General features: G+C 40.7%; 1 protein-coding gene across 1 annotated transcript in view; it reads left to right on the top strand.

Annotated features, from left to right (window-relative positions):
- The window catches only part of LOC145344451 (uncharacterized), a 35,485-nt gene that overhangs the window by 3,109 nt on the left and 16,296 nt on the right, over window positions 1-16,080 (top strand). Inside the window, exons 4-10 of the mRNA XM_080191588.1 lie at window positions 1,158-1,296; window positions 2,894-3,104; window positions 4,122-4,263; window positions 6,875-7,036; window positions 8,343-8,380; window positions 10,059-10,088; window positions 11,779-11,945. Of these exons, the coding sequence (XP_080047714.1) occupies window positions 1,158-1,296; window positions 2,894-3,104; window positions 4,122-4,263; window positions 6,875-7,036; window positions 8,343-8,380; window positions 10,059-10,088; window positions 11,779-11,945 (889 nt within the window). The remainder of the gene's footprint in view (window positions 1-1,157; window positions 1,297-2,893; window positions 3,105-4,121; window positions 4,264-6,874; window positions 7,037-8,342; window positions 8,381-10,058; window positions 10,089-11,778; window positions 11,946-16,080) is intronic.

Genomic DNA, 16,080 nt, shown 5'->3' with positions numbered 1-16,080 from the left:
CTTGCTTCACAAGGACTGATACCTAGATCAAAAGCGTAGGAGGAGGGAGACAGCAGTGGCATTGCGTTGGAATGTAGGGAAGTGGTGGGCTGGTGGTAAAAGTGCCATTGAATATCAAGGGGTTATGGTTACGTTCTCTCTTGCTGGAGATAGTCATTGTCTTGAACCTGTATGATACTTGTGCCAAAAATGAGAATGTTGTCCAACTCTTGCCACATATGGGCACAGACTGCCACATTACCTGAGAGTCATGAATTGTGCTGAACTTTGCACAATCACCAGCAAACATCCCCACTTCTTACCTTATGGTGAAGGAAGCTCATTGTTACAGCAGCTGAAGATGGCCGGGCCTAAGGAACTCTCACAGAATTGCCCTGGAGTTGAGATGAACAACGACCACAATTATCTTCCTTTGTGCTAGGAATGACTCAAACCAATGGAGAGCTTTCCCCCTGATTCCCATTGACTTCAATTTTATCAGGGGTCTTTGATGCAACACTTAGTCAAGTGCTACCTTGACACCAAGGCAGTCACTCTCACCTCATCACTGTAATTCTGCTGCTATTTCATACATTTTTATGTTACAAAATGCAGATACTGCTTCAGAAAAAGCAATGGAAAGTTTTTTCCATCAATGCCAGTTAAACAGTTTCCATGCAACCGATTTTACATGGTATAAATAAACTCCACAAAATTAACCCTGCAGCTCTGCACTAGCTTATTTTTTAAGAAGGATTACCATGCCAAAATGTTACACTTCAGACAAAGAGTATTTGACCTATTTGTGCATGGTTAACTAGAATTGAATCAATGAACTTTGATACAGTAGCAAAGCTGACCTCATTTTGTAGATGTGTGAAAGAATCTTTACTCTGTCACAAAGTTGCCCAAGTATGGAAATTGCAGAGCGATGCCAGACAACAGCTTTACGTCCCTTACAGTGTTCTGTAGAAAACAGAAAGCAGCAAAGAAAGTTGGACTCGAGTCTGCATGAAGCAATGCCTTATAAAGGGAGATTAACTGGCCTGATGCACTTGATAAAAAAAAGTGAGCCATTTCAGAGAATAATCATCAGCCCCACGGCATTCTGTATACAGCTGATTGGATTAATTTACTACCCTCGACTTCTTTTTTAACTCTTTGCTTTGTTTCCCCAGGGTGCCTCAGAATTGCATTGCCAACTATAACCTTACCATATATGAGCAGGACGGAGATATTCTGAGATGTCATTATGGGCAACGGGCAAGGCATGAATGTGCCCACTGTACCCAACAGTCATTCTTCACGTTACATCAGGTAGTTCAGCTAGCTTTCTAATGCTGTGATATAAGTAAGTCTTTTTTAATGTTGCTTCATTTAAAAAATTCTGATGGCTTAATAAAAATTAAATATATGACTATGCTACTCAGATGACCACAAATAATTTTTTTTTGTTTCCTGGACTAGTTCCCTCTCCTTCTCCATGTGCCCAAACAATGCACCAGAAAATGGCAACAAAACTATTTTATTATTTTGCAAGATAAGTGAATAAATCCTATCATTGAGCAGGATTGGAATAAACATTTACACCACACTTCTATGTGGTCAGGTAGCACTCGTTCTACATGAAGAGTGCTCAGGCCATGATTTTCTGTGGATTAAAATGAATGGATGGAAAATTGTAGACCACGTGCCCACAAGTGACTGGATTAAGCTCCCCGCCCCCACCGAAAACATGGACTTAGCCATCAAGTGTTTTGCCTTCAGCAAGAGTGTGACCTTAAGCTTTCAAGCATTCGCACATAATCTAGTCCAGTGCTGAGGGCAGTGCTGTATTGTTGGATATGTTCTGCTTAAACCGAGGCTCAGTCTGCATGTTCCATTGGGCATTAACAATCCAGTGACATTATTTCAAGAAGTGCAAGAAGTATTTCCAGTATTCCGGCCAACATTCCTCCCTTAAACAGTGTCATGAGTGTGCTCATCTCATTGCTACATTTTTAGAATTTTAGAATCCCTACAGTGCAGAAGGAGGCCATTTGGCCCATTGAGATGTTAGTAGAGTGGAACAAATCACCATACACACAGTAAGGAACTAATTAGGTGAAGCTGGTAGGGCATCTGCAGGAGTTCAGTTCCATTTTCATGCTTAGGTATCATTCAAAGTTGAGCTAGCCTATGATTGATGAATGTTAGTGAGCAGTTTGCTGAATTAAACTGGGTGTTTAAAAATCCCATAGCTCCATGGATGTGCTGAACCTGAAGGCACTCGGGGGATGTGGTGGGAATGGGGGGTGCGGGGCGGTGGTAGTCTACCCAGTGACTAGCAGTATTCTTGTGAGACCAAGAGAAACATCTCCGCAAAGGTTCACCCTGAAAACTGTTCAAGACATTTTGGGGTTGGTCTGCAGCAGATCGTTTAAAGACTGCTGGCTAGGCTGCCCACCAGTTAGTACAAATGAATGGAGGATGTGTAGTACTATTTGTTCCCATTTGTGCTTGAAAGTTTCAGAGGAAATCCCACATTTTGCATTAAATTTAACTCAAATCTGATTTAAACTTGCAATCAATCTCCTGTCTGTGTCAGGTGCCAGTACTGGGTGACCACTTACAGCTGCACAAAAATCATATCAGGTCAACTTTAAACAGCAAATATGCTTGAAGTAAGAATTTTGATATTTTTTTGGCATTGTTGCATTATTGTATTTGTATTGCCAGTATCCATGAAGGAGTGCAATTTCAGCACATCATGTCCTTCTGAAGATAGTTAACTCTGTGTTCTCTGAGTTTCATAGAATTGGGATACTGAGTCAGAGTTAGAGGAGGAGACTCTACAGCAAACCTTTATTTCAACATATTAAGGATGTGAAGAGGAGAAAGGACAATGTTAACATTTGCGGAAGTATTTTTGCAGGAAAGCTGTGTCCTTAAATACAATGGACGTGGGACCTATGGCACATACAGCATAGAACTGATAGTTGAAGACTACCCAAGAGAAACTATTCTCCTGATGCACAATGATGGCACACAGACCTTGCAGCCTGCTTTTGAAGATGCTTCCTCCGCATCATTAAATCAAAGCACGAAGGCTTTGAGCTCCATTCCAATGCAATTTGTAGTAATTGGTAAGCAACCTTTCCAATTTATTCTATTCCTTTCCTGAAAAGGTACCCAGTTACTGCTCAAGTGTATAAAACAAACCATGACTTTTATTGAGCCACAAAAGGAAGAGAGATGCACCCATCCTGAGCCCTACTCTTTCATTATCTCATCCCAGGCCAGGCCAGGAGAATTAAGTTTAACTGTATGTTCTTCTTCCCGGCCCAGTATTGCTGATGTCAGTTAAGACATCCTAAATAATATCCTGCATCATTTTGTTATTGATTGAACTTGGGACCTTCTGCTCTCTATTGCTTAGATCAGAGTTATATCCAAGGAGCCAAAGGTGACTCGATAAGTGCTGTTTTAAAAAAGAAGTGGTTTTCTGAAAAAGTATTTTAAACATCTTAATTATTGTGAACTTTAAAGAAAACCTAACATTGAGCAAGAATTGACACACTCCCGTATGTTATTATTACTGTTGTTAATAGCAAGGTTAGATTGGACATCACAAATTTGCTGTTAATGAGGTCCAGCTCTGGAAGGTTTATCAGCATCAACCATGCAAGGAAATACAATACCCACACTGTAGTAGTCCTATCACTTGCGTGTTCATGTCCTAAACATATAGTGCTATCTGGAAAGACTGACTGGACATTATTGTGTGAGGGAACCAGATTAACAATAGTAGAGATGCATTCAGCCACTCAATTTGCTGTCTGAGACAAGTTAGCACTGGAAATGAGCATGATTAATATTATTGCACAGATGTTTGATCTCATTGTATCAAATGCCTTCCTCCACTCTTTTAATAGAGGTGCTGACTTGCTATGATTTCATACTTCTTAAAAAAGCAGAGAGAAGAATCCCTTGTAAATGTTAAGCATTCTTACAACAATATTGTTCATTCTAATTCCCAAATTCTACTTAGGCTGACAGTGTGAGGAGGCTGAGTAAACATCAGCAATGAAAGGGAATCAGATGTGTGATATATTCTATGTAATGTGCTCTGCACTTGTGTAACTGTCTTTCAATTGTTGCAGTGGACAGGGCTATATCAGAATGTGCATTTGGAATATTTCGCCCTGTGTTTATTCATCCAACACCCCCAAATGGAGCAAGAATACCTGCTTCTCTTTATGATGAGGTTACTTTTACAATAAGTGCCATCAGTCGAAATGAAAGGTATCCCTTTTTCATTGCTAATTATATGAATTGTCTGTTTGAATTAACATTGTTACCTGCTCAAGGTTATAACCCCATGTGCACTGACATCAGTCAGCAGTTGTTTGATGAATGTAACAGTTAACAGGTGCATGATTTTCAGCTACATCCAACCAGAGGATAATAGTCACCAGGTCCCAGGACTGTCACTCAAATTCTCTTGATCCCCTAGCTGGTAAACTGAGAATTTCACTGTACCCGTTCCTTTGATCAAAGACTCCAAGAATGAAAGCCATTCCAAGCAGCTCTGATGTTACCCATGCCTTGGGTTGCTTAAGGTGCATTCTGAAGCTGCTGATGAAACTTCACCAATGGTTTTGGTTGAAGGTCTGTCGCCCGGGCTGTTTTATTGCAATGCCACTATGATGGAAAAGAAAGAAAGTCGCCAAAGTCCCAGAAGACCATAGGCTGCTCTCCTTTTTGAGAGAGAAATCTGACTGGTGGTGATTTAACCTGAGGATCACCACACCTCAGGCAAGGTTGAGAAGAATAACTCAGTCGGTACAAGAATTGAACCCATGCTGTTGGCATCGTTCCACATCATGAACTAGCTGTCCAGCCAAATGAGGTGTCACCATGACACTCACTAGAGAAAAAGCATTCTTGGCTAAAAATTTCTCCACAAGGCTACATCATTTAACGTATGGTCATTTAGTAGTATAGAATTTGGATATTGCTAGAGAGAGAGAGACATGTTACCGAACGGTTTCGTCTTGAGCTCATCCAGACAAATGCAAAAACACCAAATTTCAAACAATCAGAACAATTTGTACTACAGCATTGCCAGAGAGAAAGCAGTGGGGAATTATAAGCTCTGCAAGACCTGGGTAATTCGGTAAAGGTATAAGGCTTGAATATATTCCTTTTGTTTGCAGAGAATGGATCCCTGGGTGTGAATGTAGCTGGAAACAACGTACCTGAGGTACATCCCACACTATGCTACCTAGTCAAATAAACAGATTTACTATTGCTTTCTTCTTTATGCTACCTTGAAATCACTGAATAGTTGTTGCGAGCTGTGACACATGTGCTTGTGAAGTGGGTTGCAGCCTTCATTTTGAATTATAAGTGAGCTCACAAATTGTTCACACAGTTTTCTTCATGTGTTAGCTTTGATAACGTTGAAAGAAAATTAAATGCACTAACTTGCCATTGAGGATTGATAGGTGAGAGTAAAACACCATAAACTGCTATTGTATACTATAGTGCTCCATTTTGGCCATTATCTCAAGGGCATTAGCGCATAAAAGTAGGGAAGTCTTGCTACAGAGCATTGGTGAGATTGCGTCTGGAGTACAGTGTACAGTTTTGTTCTCCATACTTTAGGAGGGATGTACTTGCATTGGAAACAGTTTAGAGAAGGTTCACTATTCTGATTTTTGTAAATAGAAAATCGAAAAGTTTAATAGGTTTGGCTATTCATTGGAATTCAGAAAAACGAGATGTGATCTTATTGAAATATGTAAGATTCTCAGAGGGCTTGACAGGGTAGATGTTGAGAGGATGTTTCCCCTCTTATGGGAATCTAGAACTAGGGGACCATGACAAATTAGGGGCCTCTTATTTAAGATGCTTATAAGGAGGAATTTTTTTCTCTCAGAGGGTCGTTTAACCTTTTAAATTCTCTTCCACAGAGAAGAGGGGAGCCTGTGTCACTGAATACTTTTAAGGCTGGGTTAGACAGATTTTTGATCGACAGGGGAGCGAAGGATTATGGGGGACAGATAGGAAAGTGGAGTTAATCAGATCAGTTAATCTGTTCTCATTGAATGGCGGGACGGGTTCAATGGGTCAAATGGCCAACCATTCCTATTTCTTGTGATCATATGATCATGACAATGAAGTAAAAGAAGACATTAATCTTCTTTCCTCTCTGCTTCAGTGAATGTTGCCATGGAAACTGGCAGCATTTCAGTATGTTTCCCAAGTTGGCATGAGTCTGATAAGTGAGGGATTATAGTTGGGATTGATCCTGTGTTCGCACATGCAACAGTGGTCATTGGATTGTGAATTGGAGCAGAAACCTGTGTAAAATCTTCCCTCCCTCTCCCAAGGTGCTGAGATTGGCTCATTTACCGTGGACATAATTCTCCAACTTTGCCTGCAGCTGGGATTCTCCAGTCCTGCTGCTGTGAATAGTTTTGGCTGAGCGCCAAATCCTCTGTTCTCTCTGGCAGTGGTGGGGTATACAGCATTGGAAAATTCTGGCCCATGTCTTTGATACTGGCAACTGGAGTTATCTTGGTTCAATTTCTTTGCATTTGTCTCTTTGTGATTCAATATCATAACATGTTGTTTGCATTATTGGAGGCCTAGTAACTCGCTGATGAGAAAAATTCAGAGAGTGAGGGATGCCATTCAACTATCAAACCCAATCCATACAAAGCCCATTCTATCATAGCCTCCCTTCTACCTCATAATATGAGTTGTATGCTTTGATTGCTATCAGCCCACCAACTCTGTCATTCTCATCACCTTAAGAGGCCTCATCTTAACTATCGCCTGTAGTGTTTCATGAAGGAAAACAATTTTAAATATTGAAGGTTCCTTTCTTCTTCTACTTGTTTATCAGAATCACAGCCTTTACAGTAGTGGGTCCCAGTGGATTACACAAATCGGATACTTGGAACGTCAACGGTGACAGATCTGTGTCGGCAAATGTTTCTTGGTTGGTGGGAGTTTACGATGCTCCAAAACAGATTCCAGTGTGCTTTCTCTCAATAACCTCATCAGGGTAAGGGATATTCAGATCTGCAGCATCTTCTGATAGCAACACAAGTGAGGAGCCACTGTCAGATTCACACTTTTTTGTGTTTGAGGGAACGTGGGCAATTTAATTTCTGCCAGATTCCATGTATAATAGTATGTAATTATGGAGTATAAATATAACAAGTAGATGTTAAAAAATACTCATTTCAGTGAAATTGGGATACTGAGATATGTAACTCTATTGAAAAGTAAAGGAATCTTTGATCAAAGAACTCTTTGCTTGAACTATTGGGCATTTATACGCACAACACTCTGAATTTAGAAATTTATATTTTTCAATAAAATTGTGGGAACATAACTTTAAAGAGAAATGAAAACTAAGATTCTTGCAAGTCCCCTATCCCCATCCTCTTCCCTCCAGCTGCCAGCCACCCACTGCCCATCCAAGAATTTCTTATCCTAGTAACCTCATGTCAGTCATAATTTATTAGCCTTTCTATTATCTGGCAGCATGGTGGCTCAGTGATTAGCACTGCTGTCTCACAGCACCAGGACCTGGGTTTGATTCCTGGCTTTGGTGACTGTGCAAAGGAGCCTGCACGTTCTCCCCAGGTCTGCATGGGTTTCCTCCAGGTGCTCTGGGTTCCTTCCCTGAAAGACATGCTGGTTAGATGCATTGGCCAGTGTAAATTCTCCTTCAGTGAACTGGAACAGGTGCTGGAATGTGGCAACTAGGGGATTTTCTCAGTAACTTCAGTGCAATGTTAATGAAAGCCTACTTGTGACACTAAGTAATAAACTTCTGGGGTGGTAAATCTGGCAAATTCATTATCCTAAAACTCTTGTACTGATGCCCCTTGGGTTAATTTCTTATCCAGGCCACAATGTAGTCAATCTTTCAGAATCTCAACAAGTTTGTACAAAGGAGTGATGTTAGCCAGAACATCAGGGAAACTCTGTGTTCTTTCATAAACGATGCTATGGGATCTTCAACATCCATCTAACCTACTGGATGTGTTTATTATCTGTGATAATTTGGCAGTGGAATGTCAGCCCAGGTTACATGCTGTAATCCTGAAGTGGGACTTGAATGCACAAGCTTCTGACTTGGAGCTGAAGGTGTTAAAAACAGAGTTAAGGAAAGGCTACTGGGTTTCTGTGAATCTCACTGTGAGGTATTGGTTCCTCCAATGGGTGCACTGACTGCCATGTGGAGGTTAAGGTGGGGCAGAGAGTGAAGTTGTATTTTTGATAAATCACTGTGAAATTCAGTGTTTTTGCTAAGTCTCCAAAAGAAAAACATCCTGTTTGTTCATTTTTCTTTCATTCAGGCTTCAGTCAGAACCACAATGCATCTGGATTGTGCTGAGTAAGTATTCCCGAACCATTTGTTTTAATAGTGCAAGTATTTGGTTTTCTCATTCCAATGTGAAAAGAAATGAGTGTGTTGTTGCTGTGTCAGAAAATCTTCAGGTCGTAGGTTGGTTCTCTCATTGCCTTGAGTACAAAACCTGACTTAAAAGAGTGCTCAACACATAAAAGTAACACATTCGAAATAAAGATCGGATGAGATTTTCAGAATCCCATTTTAAACAAACATCTTTCCTCTTGAAGAAATTACATTTATAATCATTCTGTGCAATTGTAACTTTCTGCTGGGTATTGCTTTTGAACGTTTTCATTACTTTATGGTTATGATGTAGAATGTATGTAGGCTGGAAATACCACCTCAAAGCTATCAACCAATCCATTAAAATAGCAACGTTAATTGGCAGGTTTCTAGGCTTGAGCTTTGGTCTGCGCTGAGCTTAGCAGACTTCACTAGTCTTATCTCTGACTTTGTGAGAAGACAAATAAGCTATTCCTGGTCATTAATCAATAACTCCAAATGCAACTTGTACAAAGTTGAACATCAGATTGGGCAGGGAATGAAGCATCTGATGAACTTTATGGTCATTCATCTTCTGTCTTAGGCTGGTGGATTGAAATATATTATCCAATAGCTGCCTCAGTATGAAATATGAATATTTGACCTGGCTGCATGTTCCATAAAGTGCATTTGCATGGTATATGTCAGCGCTCCCCCCTTCTCCCAACCACCCCAGGCATCCCTACTTTCCCTGTTCCTAAGGTAACTACAATTTTTCTTTACTCACTTGGACACTGCCTCAACACATCAATGCAGATAATTAGTGGTGCATTGATATCAACACCTCTACAATGGCTCTAAGTACTGCCTAATATCCCATCTCCTGATGTGCTCCAGAAGGCAAAAATATTTCAGATTGGAGACATTCTAGAACTGGAAATCCATGAAGATCTTCAGAATCTACCTGAATGTCCGACTTGAATCACACAAGCCTTTTCTGGAGCTCTGTGAATGCTTTGAACAATGCAGGTTTGACAAAAAAAAACGAAATGGAGTAAACTCTGGCTGACACTAATTTCACAACCAAAGATCTGATGAGTGGTCCAACAGTACAGCCCCCAGGATTTGAACTCCCTTGATCAACAAGATTTACACGCTCTAAGCAAAGGTGTAACACCTCCTCCACAAATAGCATTTCAAAGACTGTGGTCATCTGGATCTAATTGTTCATTATATTGTGAATGAACATTGCCTGTGAAAAGTTTCTGCAGGATTCAAGACAATCTCCCTAACAATACAATACTTGGCTGTTCAACTTGGACTTTGATGTGTAAAGCAAGAAAAAGAATTGTAAAGAATTATTAATAAAGGAACTAGGTGAGTTGCAAATGATAAAGGCTGGGTCTTCTATTTCCTGTGCTTGTGCACTCTCTGAACAACAGTTTAAACTAGTTTCCACTGATTATTCATTTCAGTAACACAGATAGATGGCCTACATTGCAGCCAGGTAGAATATTACAATACAAGGACATTTTTGAAGCAGCAGTGATAATACATGACTGTGGAAAGTCAGAATGCAAACGTTAATCAATCTGGCTGGATTCTGTCTCTGGCATTTGTTTAGTTATAGAATAATCACAAACTGAATTTTATTTATTTTGTTATTTTAAATGTACAGACTTGCCTATTGAGAGGCTACCAGGCCCAGGTAAGAACTATTTTGTTCAATACTTAAACAAAGACACTGTTTCAATTTACATTTTAATATAATTATCATACATGTAATTTGTGACTTATAAACCACAGGCAGCAGAAACATTTTATACACTGGTTCCCCATTCTCTTTTTCTGGTTATTTATAGACAGAAACTCTTGTAGTGCTACTGTATTATTATAGTTTTCTTGAGTGTAATTTGTTGTTAAATTTTGGGGTTTTTTTTCTATTTGACCTCAATAGGAATCAGACTAAAACATGGAAAACATGTGTTTGTACTGAGTGTGCTTTCTTCAAACCACATCAGTTTGAGACAATGGGATCTTGTTAAAATGTTTCTAGTAAATAGTAACTCATTAACTATTGCAACAGCTATGAGCTCACTAGGAGTAAACTACCAGGAACCCAATTCTGGAAGGGAATAGATAACAGATCTCACAACCCATGGTAATGTTATCTGTGAGGGCATCTCAGTGTGAGACACTGGTTTGTGGTAGCATATATTATTATTTTTGGAATGGTGTGAGGAGTCACGTGAAACTACCCATGAGAATAAGCAGCCCAGTTATAGTGTACCAATTACTCATGGCTATTTATTAAAGGATAGAAAAGACAGTTAGGATCCTGAACCAGAAACCCAAAGGTAAATCAAGAATCCAGACAAGACCCCAACAATTTTTACTTTGGCCTAAATGTAAGGAAAGAATATTTTGCTCCAGGAGTAATTTAATTGGCTTGTTTTATCAAAACAAGCTTTATTTTAACACACTCTAAGCATAACTCTAACAAAACAAAGCAGTTTAATTCCTAACAGTTAAACAGTCTTTAAACATGAAAAGAAACAATTCTAATTTCTAACTTGTAACTATTTCAGTTCCAAGTAAGCAACAGCCTTCCCATAGACTTAAATCTACTTTAACTATAGTTAGCAAACCCAGGCATATTTGCTTTAAATTGGTGAACAGCTTTGAAGCCTTCAATGAGGTTTTTCAGAGAGAGACTTGACAGAGAGAGCAGGCTTCTATCTGTAAACAGCTCCAATCAACAACTAACCCCAGCTACAAAACTAGCTCCTCTCATCAACCTCATGATCATATGAACCCTGTATACCTAAACACACCTTCCATTACCTTAATCAAAAAAAACCCCAGGAGTCATTTCCTATTTATAAACAGAAGTCCATTAAGCCTTCTGCTAATAAACATTACATGGCTAAAATAAGTAATTATCCTGCTTTCCAGGATGTATTGTATTCCTTCCAGACAAACTGAACCTTGTAGAAAAAACATTGGGGGGTGGGGCTAACTAACTAAAAAGATCCTAAGTGCCGAACGAGCATGTAAACAGGAGAAAATCATGCCCATTTTTTCGGTGAATTAAAAATCCAATCTTACCACACTCTGAGCAAAAAATGAAGCAAGATCTGTCTCCCACCAGCAAAGGGAGAAGGCAGGGCCTAAGCTTGCTGAAAGCCGGCAGCTCACAACAGACTGCTCAGTTGCGTATGCGCAGATCTCTCTGTTCTAGCTATCACTGGGCTCTGTGGCCGAACCTCCTCCTCCCATTCTCCACACTGGCCTCTGTAAAACAGCAGTGTAACCCGTTGGGATGTGTTGTATATCATGACTACGTTACTTCATTGAACCATAACAGAAAAGCTCACTTGTGCCTCTGTATGTCACAGATCTTCAGTGCTTGACTGATGCAATGATTCTGTCTGTCCCAAGACGTTTGGTAGCAAACCTGCCAGAGAGTAATCTGCAGCTCAATGATGCTTCCTGTAACATCACTGGCAATGCCACTCACCTCTTACTGAAGATCCCCCTGTCAGGATGTGGCACTAAATTACTGGTATGTAATTGGCATTTGGAATCAGGAAAGATGGGGAGGACAGGTTTTATATCTACTGTGTACTGAACTAGTTGTTCTCAGACAGATTGTCTGGTAATTGAATATAGGTGTTCAATAGCAAAAACAATGACCCTTAGTTAGCGTGGTTAACCAGGGAAAGAGTAGGGCCCGAAGGGGAAGTCTGTGTGTGAAGCTGCAGGACTGTGGAAGGGTGTTAAATGAATACTTCTCATCGGTCTTCACTTAGGAGAAGGACAAATTGAGTATGGAATTCAGAAAAAGGGACTGTGAGGATCTTGAGCATTTGGCATAAGAAGTATTAGAGGCTCTGACAGGCTTAACAATGAACACTTCCTCAGGCCCAGGTGTATTGCATCCCAGGCCGCTGTGGAAGGAAAGGAAGGAAATTGTAGGGGTGCTGACTCAAAATTTTAATTCCTCTCTGATCATAGGGGAAGTGCCAGAGGACTATAGGATGACTAATGTGGTTCCACTTTTCAAGAAGGATGGTGGAGATGAACCAGTGAATTATAGACTGGTGAGTCTCACGTCAGTGCTTGGGAAACCTTGGAGAAAATTCTGAAGGAGTTAATTAATCTCCATTTGGAAAGGCATGGTTGATTAGGGATAGTCAGCATGGCTTTGTCAGAGGGACGCGATCCCTAACAAATTTGGTAGAATTTTTCAAAAAAAAATCAAGTGTATGGATGAGGGAAGGGCGGTTGATGTAGTTTATATGGATTTTAGCAAAGCCTTCGACAAAGTCCCACATGGCAGACTGATTGAGACGATTGAAATACATGGAATTCAGGGAAAGTTGGTGTGATGCATCCAAAATTGGCTTAGAAATAGGATATAAAGGGCTGTGATAGAAAGCTGATTGAATGATTGGAGCCAGGTGTCCAGTGGCATACCACAACGTTCAGTGCTGTGTCCCTTATTGTTTGTTATATACATAAATGATATAGATGAGAATATGTGGGGAATAATAAGTAAGCTTGCGGATAGCACCAAGATTGCTAGTGTAGTTAGTAGTGAAGAAGAAGGTCATAGGTTACAGGAAGATATAGATGGGTTGGTCAGATGAGCAGAGCAATGGCATATGGTGTTTAACCCTGATAAGTGTGAGGTGATGCACTTTGGAAAGAAGTAACAAGACAAGGGAGCATTTAATGAATGGCAGGATACTAGGAAGCTCAGACGAACAGATGGGGTACTTATTCGCAGATCTCTGATGGCAGCAAAGCAAGTGAATAAGGTAGTTAAGAAGGTGTATGGGACAATTGCTTTTATCAGTTGTGGCATACAGTGTTTATGTTGGAGCTATACGGAATGTTGGTTAGGCCACAGCTGGAGTACTATGCGCAGTTCTGGTCACCTCACTATAGGAAGGATGTGATTGCACTAGAGGGGGTACAGAGAAGATTCATCAGGATATTGCCTGGGCTGGAGCATTTAAGCTATAAAGGTAAACTGGATAGTCTTGAATTGTTTTCTCTAGAGCAGAGAAGGCTGAGATGATTGAGTTGTATTAAGATTATGAGAGGTATGGACAGGGTGAATAGGAAGCAGCTGTTCCCCTTGGTTGAGGGGTCAATTACAAGGAAGCATAGTTTTAGGGTGAGGGGCAGGAGATTCAGAGCTGATCTGAGAAAAAGAAATTTCACTCAGAGGATGGTGAGCATCTGGAGTGCACTGCCTGGGAAGGTAATGGAGGCTGGGAACCTTGCAACCTTTCAAAAATATTTGGATGAACACTTGAAATATCCTAACATTCAGGAATATGGGACAAGTACAGGAAAATGGAATTAGCACAATTTCAATGCTAGATTTTGTTGATGCTTACTCAATGGGCTGAAGGGCTTTTTCTGCATTATACAACTCTTTGGCCGGAATTCTACCGCCACACCCGGGGCACCCGCGGGTTGCAGAACGGCATTCTCCGTTGGCCTCAGGTGGGATCTTACGAGTCTACAGCGGGCGAGGCTGTATAATTACAGCGTATGACAATGACCCTATAATAGGCCTCAACCACATTTTCGCTCATTCTCCAATGGGTGGAATTGTACAGATGAATCCTGGCCTCACTATCTCATAAAGGAGTGTATCAGAAGGTGGTACCCACAGCCACCATTGGTTTCGCCATCACTGTAGCATCCCTGAGGATGTACTGGTTATCAGCTCTGATGCTATGGAAAGTACAGGTGCCAAGAGATCCTTCCCACAGCTCCACCACACTCAATATCATGGGCCTTGTCCAGGTCTGGGAATGAAAAACAGCAGCCAAATGACCTCTGCTTTGCTGCTCCTCTTGTTGGCCCATTGCAATGCCCTAATTAGCTGAAGATACTAAGAAGCAACTATCACCCCTACATCCAGCCTGATGTGGTTGCTGCAATCTCTAAAGCAGGGCTTCCCTCATTTTGGTTTGTGTCTCCCAATGGCATAGGAAGATGGGGTTTTGGGGTCACAAACTCTGAGGCAGCAATGGCTACAATGGAGTTCGGACTGATTTCCAATAGCTTTGAGGCTCCTTTGTGTGTGTGTGTGTGTGTGTGTGTGTGTGTGTGTGTGTGTGTGTGTGTGTGTGTGTGTGTGTGTGTGTGTGTGTGTGTGTGTGTGTGTGTGTGTGTGTGTGTGTGATGTACATCTGCAGTTTTAAAACATATATATTCATGCTTGCTAAATGTTTTATGAGCCATAATGGTTTTGTAGGAGAGGAAAAAAACCTTTCTGACTGTATATCGCATGTGAGATATTTTCTGTCGTATGTCACTAAAATCCTACTGTAGTGACTATGATCAAATCTGTAATTTGCAGTCATGTCCATACAGAAATAGAACTTCAAGATTTTATGTAGCTAAGAATTATAGAGAGTTATAAAGAGAATTGTAAAGTGTTAATTATGCATGAGTCCAATTTACAATGGATATTTTATGATGTATCAAATTTTATTTAAGGTTATTGCAAGTATTTAGCAGCTTCAAGCGCTCTGCAAGTTGTGCAAGCTATCAATCTGAAGGTTCCCACTGAACAGCTGCTGTACTCCCCCACTGCCACTCCAGCCCCCTCTTCAACAACCCCTCCCCCCCATCACATTTTCTAACTGGGGGTCACATGAAATTTGAGGTAGTGAAATGGGGTACGCTAGGTAAAAGATTTGGATTGCATAAGATAAACAATCTCAAGGAGATTGTGTAGGAAAATGGTTATTAGTGTAGAAGTTGAGCCATGATCTAGTTGTATGGCAGAGCAGGCTTGAAGGACTGAATGGCCTACTCCTGTTCCACATTATTGCATTTCACCATTTGATCTTGTTTTTTGGTATCTGACAACCAGGAAAATTACCAAGGAAACATTCTGATGCCATTCTCATGCTGTTATGATTGTTTCAAATCTGTCTGGCAAATGCCCTAACAGATCATGTACAAAGTGGGTGGGCATCCTTAAATACAGGGCTCCATTTCAACTTTCCCTTCCTAACACCCCAGAACCAGGCAAGAGCAAAGTGTTAAGCGAATAGTATTGTGTATATAATGGTATAAAGCTCATTAGAACTTTAGGGGCGGCACAGTAATTGACACTGCTGCCTCACAGCGCTAAGGTTCCCGGCTTGGGTCGCTGTCTGTGTGGAGTTTGCACGTTCTCCCCGTGTCTGCATGGGTTTCCTCCCAGTGCTCTGGTTTCCTCCTGCAGTCCAAAGATGTGTGGGTTGGTGGATTGACCATACTAAATTGCCCCTTAGTGTCAGGGGAACTAGCTAGGGTAAATGCATGGGGTAATGGGAGTAGGGCCTGGGTGGAATTGTAGTCGGAGCAGACATGATGGACCGAATGGCTTCCCTCTGCACTGTGGATTAACTTCATTCTATTGAATCCTACTCTGTTCTAATATTCTTTATTAGTGTTTTAAATCCCAAAGTATCTTAAAGTCCTCTAACAACCTCATAGTGAAGGCACCCTTAGGTAGCAATGATCATAATATGATTAATTTCACATTCAAATTGAAGGAGAGAAGAATGCATCCAAGACCAGTATTTTAAACTTAAATAAGGGCAATCATGAGGGCATGAAAGCAGAACTAGTCAGAGTGAATTGACAAGTGTGCTTTAGATTGATAGAGATTCAGTGGTAGA

Source organism: Carcharhinus amblyrhynchos, chromosome 6 (assembly GCF_965287045.1).
Source record: "Carcharhinus amblyrhynchos chromosome 6, sCarAmb.v2.hapA, whole genome shotgun sequence".
In the NCBI taxonomy this organism is placed as follows: Eukaryota; Metazoa; Chordata; class Chondrichthyes; order Carcharhiniformes; family Carcharhinidae; genus Carcharhinus; species Carcharhinus amblyrhynchos.
Note: the sequence above shows the minus strand (reverse complement) of the source record. Positions and strands in the feature narration are given on the sequence as shown.